The sequence below is a fragment of the Sarcophilus harrisii genome, chromosome 5 (assembly GCF_902635505.1).
Source record: "Sarcophilus harrisii chromosome 5, mSarHar1.11, whole genome shotgun sequence".
Lineage (NCBI taxonomy): Eukaryota > Metazoa > Chordata > Mammalia > Dasyuromorphia > Dasyuridae > Sarcophilus > Sarcophilus harrisii.
In genome coordinates this window covers 109,094,674-109,103,175 of record NC_045430.1, presented here as the reverse complement: position 1 = coordinate 109,103,175, position 8,502 = coordinate 109,094,674, and the positions used below count along the sequence as shown (strand labels likewise).

Here is an 8,502-nt window from a genome sequence, read left to right as displayed (position 1 = left end):
TTTTCAGCATTCACCTTTGCAAAACCTTGTGTTCCACATTTTTCTCCCTCCTCTCCCCCTCTCCCCTTCTTTAGGCAGCAAGTAATTCTATATAGATTAAACATGTGCAATTCCTCTAAACATATTTCCACATTTATCCTATTGCACAAGAAAAACATTAAAATATTTTTATAAATTTTTTGAAAAGAAAATTAAGCTGGTTACATATGGGATAAAGGGCTTAGAAGAGAGAAAACTTCACCTTTTTTTTCAAGATAAGTACCATATTAACCATAATATTGTAATTGAAATAATATATAATCTTAATATTAATTCATCTTAAATGATATATTTCTTGGTAATGATAACTGAATTGATAGGTGACTAGAAATCCCAATTCTTATGGAGCTATTGATAGATTCTCTATTTTTTTTAAAAGATAATATTTAAAAATTAAATTTTGTATAGAATGCCTCTTTTTTTGACTTCTTTTTTGATGCAGGATGAGATGAATATCCTTGAAGTCTTCCTTGTCTAAGGGTTCCATAATGCCTGCTTTTGCTGCCTTTAAATGTCTATTCTTTTTTTCCACTTTCCCATAATTTTAGTATAGCTGAGCTGAATTTGCAAGCACATTCAATTCTATTCAATATGAGATCAGGAGACCTGTTTTTTTGTGGTTATTCTTGCTTCCCCAAGTCTCTTCTTTCTTCAGTAGCCATGTAAATAGACCTGAACTAAGCCTCAATCTGAGTCTTCTTCCTATTTCCACTGCATGGTGATATACTATGAAAGCAGTCTTTCTCAAAGCTGAGGATGACAGGTACAGTCTAAGATCATGGTTGATGTCTTGCCTTGTAGGTGAATTGAATTTAAGGGAGATACAGTTGTACAAAATTGCAGCTTCCCTTTTTCTTCCACAGTCATTAAAATCCAATAGTGAGACAAAAGCCAAGATGACTGGCAATGATCCTAGATGCAGTGTATGACCTTGGAGTCTTCATTGTCTCAGGGTTCCATAATGTCTGTCTCTGCTGCTTTTAAAAATCTATTATTCTTTCTCAATTCCCATAATTTTAGTGTAGCTGAGCTGAATTTGTAAGCACATTCAATTCTATTCAGTATGAGATCTGTGTCTGAAATGGCTTTGGCTAAATGTAACTAGAGGAAAGATTATATTTTACACATAGACATTTGGCAATTGTTAAATGGAGGGAGGTAGAATAAAAATGAAAATAGACTAGAATAGGAACAAATTGTTTTCATTTGCCATTCCATCCGTGGAATTCTTTACATGCTTGGTGTAGACATGCAAATGGGTGGTACCTATGGGTTTGAGATCCACTGGTTACTCTAAACCAATCTCTGATGAGACAGTTTATGGGGTCAGGATGCTGCACGTGCTACTTCTTTTTTGGGCTATAGATGACATTTGGGTGAAGGTAGACACCAAAGGTGAATAACCAGTCCTGAAAAGGGTCAGCAAACCTTCCCACTAGTGGTTCTAGTCACCAGAGGTGCTAGTCCTTCTTGTACACCCAATACATCTTTATAGAGAATATAGAACAGACACAAAGAGGAACATGGTGATTCTAAGAAGCTTTCCAAAAGGGAAAAAAAATCAGCTGTAAAAAAAGCATATGTACAGAAAAAACACCATAAAAATCAGAACAGTAATTGATAAAACAGATAATAGCTGATAAAGTAGAAATGGATATTTAAAGACAAGAACCATCTATTCACATAACTCAAGAAAGGAAACTGGCAAAATTCTCCTCCAAAAGGTGAGGACACTATGACAATTTTTTAAGGGTCTCCTGAAATGACAAAAAAATGATTCTAAAAACCTCCAGAATGACTCAGGAAGGAAGAAAAGAAAGAAACAAGCATTGTGCCAGGCAGTGTACTAAGAGTTTTATAATATTATCTCATTTTATTTTCACAACTATTTTATGCCCATTTTTACAAGCTGAGAAAAATGAGCCAGGAACTAGAAGAGAAATTAAATAATCAAATGAAAATCATGTTGATAGTTCTAAAATCCCAAAATTAGAGTTATTAAAAAAGCAGCAAAATAAAAGAATAGGCAAATTAGAACAACAACAAAAAAAAAGAACAAAAGAGACACTTTCTGGCACACCAGAAAAGAGAACTGAAATTTTTAAAAATGCAGAGGCAAAAGGAAAAATAACATGATCAAAACAATAAATAAATATAAAATAGTTCTTCAAAAAAAATTTGAACTTGAAATTAGGATTTGAAGAAATAATCTAAAAATAATAAATTGTGAAAGGCACAATAATATAAAAAATCTAATATTTGAATATCAATACAGAAAATTGCTCCAAAATGTTAATATATTTACAAATGTATGTATATATAACTATACATGTATATGTATATGTAACAATATAAATATATATGTGTGTATAGAAACAGATATCTATATATCTTTATATACAAATTGCCTATTCAAAATCTAAGGTTTCTGAATTTCAAGAAAAGTTTCTAAATTTCTATTCTCTTTAACCCTATAATCTCACAACTGGATTCATTTTAAGGGATTTAGAAACAAATTTAAAAGTCTAATATATACCAAATGTTCATTGCAGCAGCACTTTTTGGGTGGTTAAAAAACTGAGGGAAAAAAAAAGGTATACATATTGACTGTGGAATAGCTTTTTATGGCATAGAATTAGAATGGAATATTATTCTGTTGTAAAAAATGATGAATATGAGGATTTCAGGGAAATCTGGATATATTTGTATAAACTGGTACAGGATAAAATAAGCAAAACTAAGAAAATAACTCTACAGAGGGACTATAAAATATAAATGAGAAATCACTAAAAGGATGTAAAATGTTGAGCAATTGGAAAAGTCATGATTCCCTGATAGGACAATTGATGTCACATGCATGTGACATGGAAGAGAAATGGGGAGCAGCAGGAGGAGTTAGGACAAAATGTTGGATATTTTGTCAGAAGGAGTTATTATATGGATCCTTTTGCTTAATTATTTACCCTCCCAAAGCGCAAAATTCTTTCTACTAAGTGAGGGTTCAATCTAGAGGTGGTAGAGAAAGGATTGTGATGTAAAGGGAAAGTTAATCAATAAAATACACATGTATCTATATATCTCCACAGATATATGTGAAAGTCACATAACAACTTTATCCTTTTTTTGTCGTTGTTGTTCATCCGTTTCATATGTTCCTGCATGATTTTATTTATTTAAAAACTAAAATAGGGGCAGCTAGGTGGTGCAGTGGATAGAGCACCAGCCCTGAAATCAGGAGGATCTGAGTTCAAATTGACCTCTGACACTTAACACTTCCCAGCTATGTGACCCTGGGCAAGTCACTTAATCCCAATTGCCTCAAAAAAAAAAACAACCCTAAAATAAATCAGATTGTATTCTTGCATCTGGCTTTCTCAATCATACACATTCTCCTGTAATTTTCTTTTTCTACTGCTACCTGTTGAAGCCTGTAATGGATCAGGTTGGATTGAAAAAGTTTGATTCCCTATCCTAGCAGGTAACCCTAGATATCTTTCATCTCTGGTCTGGCAGTAGTGTGACACCCAACTTACACTGAACAAATGGGGAACTGGGGCTGGGAAGCGTGGTAGTTATGGAGGGAAGAGGCAGAATTATATCTTTCATTCTTAAAACATCTCTAGGGAAGTAGGTTAAAGGGTTTCCCTGATTCATCTCTTATAAATAAATTTCTAGTTCCCAAATGTAGATCCTTAGCGTGATCCTAAGTACTTTGAACCTGTCAAATATTCAAAGAGAAATAACTATCTTTTATTGGGCATTTTCAGTCCTTCTTGGGTTCTCTAATCCTGTCCCCCTCCTTACTATTCTAGTGAGATTTGGTCTTGAGAACAGAGAGTTGGGAGGTTATTCAGAGAGATCCCTTGATTCTGCCTGCCTGGGGCTGCTCAGATATGTCTGAGGGAAGTGCATCTGTTGCTGCTTCAGGAAAGAAATGTATTAGGAATGTGGATTTTCATTAGGGTTGAAATCTGATTAGATAGCACACAATTTCTGAATTGAAATTAAAAGGTCTCTTCATTGGTTTGTTGCAAGTTTTAAAAACTGTTGTTCATTTCAACCATATTAACCCTAATTGAAGTCTCTGCCAACCCTTTCCCTACTGAAAGAGAAAGAAAACGAGAGAGGGAGAGGGAGAAGAGAAACAGAGAAACAGAAAGACAAGAGAGACAGAAAGAAATGGACAGACACACACACAGAGATAGAGACAGAGAGACACAGAGAAAGACAGAGATATAGACATAGAGAGACAGAGACAGAGAGGCAGAGACAGAGGTACAGAGAGAGAGACAAGAAAGAGACAAGAGAGACAGAAAGAGAAGGATACAGAAATACAGACACAGAGACAGAGACAGAGAAAGATAAAGGCACAGACAGAGATCAACAGATACACAGAGAGATAAATACAGAGAGACACACAGAGAAATAGAGACAGAGACACAGACACAAAGACAGGCAGAGACAGAGACAAAAACAGAGACACAGAGATAGAGAGACAGAGAGAAACAAGATAGACAAAAAGAGATGGACAGATATACAGAGAGAGAGAGATAGAGACAGAGAGACACAGAGAAAGAAACAGAGTAGAGACAGATACACACACACACACACACACACACACACACATATATATATATATATGTATATATATATATATATATATATATATATATATATATAGAGAGAGAGAGAGAGAGAGAGAGAGAGAGAGAGAGAGAGAGAGGAGAGATATTCATCGTTTTCAATTCGGAACAGCTCAGTATTCTCACCTTGTCTTCCCCGCCCAAGTCTATCCAGTTTATTGCAGAGTCTCAGGTGAGCAGAAAAACACAAAGCTATTCTCATCTTTTTGCCCAGAGGAGTCTTGGCTCTCTCACATACAACCTGCGCTCCTCCTCTCCACCTCTCCCTAGTCTCTTCCTGCTCTCCCAAACCAATAACTCCAGCTGCGCCTCTGCACAGGGTGACGCCCCCAATGTTTTGGGAAAGGAGGGGAAATGGGTAGGTGGGGTGATGTTATGCCGCTAGTCTGGCAGGACTAGCTAGAGCTATAGGGGGTGTGAGGCGCGGAGCCGCGAAGGAGAGAAAGGGGAGGAAGAGAATGAAAGAAGAGGTGGAGGGAACTACAGGGGGTAGTGGCTGAGTGCCTTGCTGATGGAGAGCGCAGTGTAAGATTGCATCTGCTTGCAAAGGAGCATTTATGCTGCTTGGTAACCAACTAGCTTGCAGGGAGAAAAGAGCCAGGGCAGCTTCTTGACGTCAGGACTGACTGGGAGTCGCTCCGGCAACCCCAGCGGGGAGCATTCGCAGAGATTCAGGCGGCCAGGCTGGAGTTTAGCAGAAGGCTTGGAGAGGGCACCGGGAGACAGTGTCTCGGAGAAGCCTAGAGGCGGGGGCGCAGCATGCCCCTACCCTTAGCCCATGGAGATCACCTTGGTCACGCTGAAGAACGGAGGCACCGCGGCCATCGGGAAAGGAGAGCAGTCTGGGGGAAGCCCGGGCCCCAAGCTGGAAGAAGAGGTCTTGCGTCCCCCGACGGGGCAGCTCAACGACGCAGCCAAGGAGGGGACGCCGAGAAGGTCCGGACGTAATCGCGCTGGGAGAAGCGAGGGCCGGGGTGGACGTCCCTTACCTGAGCTTCCCGAGGCAGTGCGACAGCAGCCTCCCGGACAGGAGGAAGATGAAGGAGAAACAAACTCCAACCTTGGCATGTCGGAGGGGGAAGGTTTAGGGCCATCTGCCCTGCATCATCAGCGAGTCCTCATCAACATCTCGGGCCTGCGATTTGAGACTCAGCTGGGCACTCTGGCTCAGTTTCCCGACACTCTCTTGGGGGATCCTGCCAAGCGTCTGCATTACTTTGACCCCCTGCGCAATGAGTACTTCTTTGATCGCAACAGACCCAGCTTCGACGGCATCCTGTACTACTACCAATCCGGGGGCAGGTTGCGGAGGCCAGTCAATGTCTCTTTGGATGTATTTGCTGATGAGATTCGCTTCTACCAATTAGGGGATGAGGCCATGGAAAGATTCAGGGAGGATGAGGGCTTCATCAAAGAAGAGGAGAAGCCCCTGCCACGGAATGAGTTCCAGAGGCAGGTCTGGCTCATCTTTGAGTACCCAGAGAGTTCTGGGTCAGCTCGGGGCATCGCCATCGTCTCAGTTTTGGTCATTCTCATCTCCATCATCACCTTCTGTCTTGAGACGCTGCCCGAGTTCCGGGATGAACGGGAGCTGTTTCGCCATCCCCAGCTGCCCAAACAGCCTCCAGTTCACCCTCAGGGCGCTAATGCCAGTCAAGGGGGAGGGCGGGATCTGCATCTTCTGCCTCAGGGGCCTACTATGGCCGCTATGGTGCCCAGAACCCTGGCAGATCCATTCTTCATCGTGGAGACCACGTGTGTCGTGTGGTTCACCTTTGAGCTTCTGGTGCGTTTCTTTGCTTGCCCCAGCAAAGCGGAATTCTCCCGCAATATCATGAACATTATCGATGTGGTGGCGATCTTTCCTTACTTCATCACCCTAGGCACTGAGCTGGCAGAGCAACAGCCAGGGGGAGCAGGAGGAGGGGGCAGTTCGAATGGACAGCAGGCCATGTCCTTGGCCATCCTCCGGGTCATCCGCCTCGTCAGAGTTTTCCGTATCTTCAAACTCTCCCGCCATTCCAAGGGCCTCCAAATCCTGGGCAAGACCTTACAGGCCTCCATGCGGGAGTTGGGACTCCTCATCTTCTTCCTCTTTATTGGAGTCATCCTCTTCTCCAGTGCTGTCTACTTTGCAGAAGCAGACAACCATGAGACCCACTTCTCCAGCATCCCAGATGCCTTCTGGTGGGCAGTGGTCACCATGACTACAGTGGGCTATGGGGACATGAGACCAGTGACGGTAGGGGGCAAGATCGTTGGATCTTTGTGTGCCATTGCAGGTGTCCTCACCATAGCTCTGCCTGTGCCCGTCATTGTCTCCAACTTCAATTACTTCTATCATCGGGAGACAGACAATGAAGAAAGGTCAGTTCTCAAGGAAGAACCAGCTGGTACCACAGGCCAGGGCACAATCCACGACAGTGTCAATCAGCGCAAGTCTAGTGGGAGCAAAGGGTCTTTTGCTAAAATGCCAGAAAACATGGAAGGAGTCCACAGAGGAAGCTGCCATGTGGAAAAATGTAATCTTAAAGTCAAAAGCAATGTAGATATAAGGAAATCTCTCTATGCTCTTTGTCTGGATACAAGTCAGGAAACAGATCTGTAAAAGAGACCAAGACATCCAGGTGTGGGATGTAAGGAGGAGGGGGATAGCTGGAGGAAACTTGAGAGTGGAAATCTATTTTGTACTACTAAGTATTCAAAAACTATTCTCCAACTTGATTTTCTCCCTGGTTTCTTCTCCCCCTCTTTCCTTTTTTCTTTTTTTTTTTCCATGACACCACAAGGGTCACTTATTTTTAAAAAGTACCACATTCCATGACGCAGGAAACTGTTGAAATGGTGAGTGCAGTAAGATGTATGTATTTGCAGTCCTGATCATTTTTAGCCATTAGTGGGAAAACTCAGACAAAGAACCTATGGGGGGAAAAAAACAACCAACAACAAAAGCTAGGGATTTTGTGAACCCCAGATATATTTGTTGCAAGTTTGAGTATATTTACTTGAATATATTTGCTTATGGGGGAAAAGTTATTTTTTTGGCAGGTAAAAGGAACTTTTATATTGTAATTCAGATATTTCTGACCTATTTTCTCTTTTTTTTATGTAAATATGTGTTGTGCTTATGGATGGAAAAACTTTGTGCTGCTTTTTTGGGGAACCACTATTTCACCAGCACCTTCCTTATACAGACACTTGTTTCTCAGCATAAGCCTGTCCTACTTCTCATGTCCACAAGCCTGTGTATCTCTGGATGTGATGTGAACTCAGTGATTTAAGTTCTAGAACAGAGACACTTTCTGGAAAGAAAGGCAAGTATGATTTTTTTTCGTGAGCCTTAAATAATTGGTGTGATTTTTTTCTTTCTACACTTTTTAATGAGGTTGGAGGAAAATTTCTTATAATTCCTTTGTTTTTATCCTCAGAAATAAAACATTATCTTACTGAGGGGAGTGTTTGTTTTTCTACAGTAAATCAATTTTTGTGATAAAAAAAAACAATCTCTTTGTCTTCCTGTTTTTGGATTTAGAGCAAAGACCTTGCGAGGATAGTTTAGAAAGCTAATCTCTGAAGTACGTTATTTTTCGATTTGCTCAGAATGTGTTTATTAAAAATATTACTTTAACAAGCTTTTTGCCAAGGGACCTGTGCTTCTTGAATTCAGCATCTACCAGGCAATGTGAATCATGTGAAATAAAACAGGGGAACAGAACCCCATAATCTCCTGGGAGTTCTGAAGGCTCTCTTTCCCCAGGGTTTAACTCTACTTAACACAGCACTGAACAGCTCTGAAAACCAATTCTGATTTTTTCTCAGA

At 40.7% G+C, this 8,502-nt stretch overlaps 1 protein-coding gene across 1 annotated transcript; it reads left to right on the top strand.

The window, feature by feature from the left end:
- Positions 1-5,005: 5,005 nt before the first annotated feature.
- KCNA5 (potassium voltage-gated channel subfamily A member 5) lies at positions 5,006-8,128 on the top strand. The gene has a single exon (XM_003771209.2). The coding sequence runs from the start codon at positions 5,461-5,463 to the stop codon at positions 7,288-7,290; it is 1,830 nt and encodes a 609-aa protein (XP_003771257.1). The 5' UTR covers positions 5,006-5,460; the 3' UTR covers positions 7,291-8,128.
- The last annotated feature ends 374 nt before the right edge of the window (positions 8,129-8,502 follow it).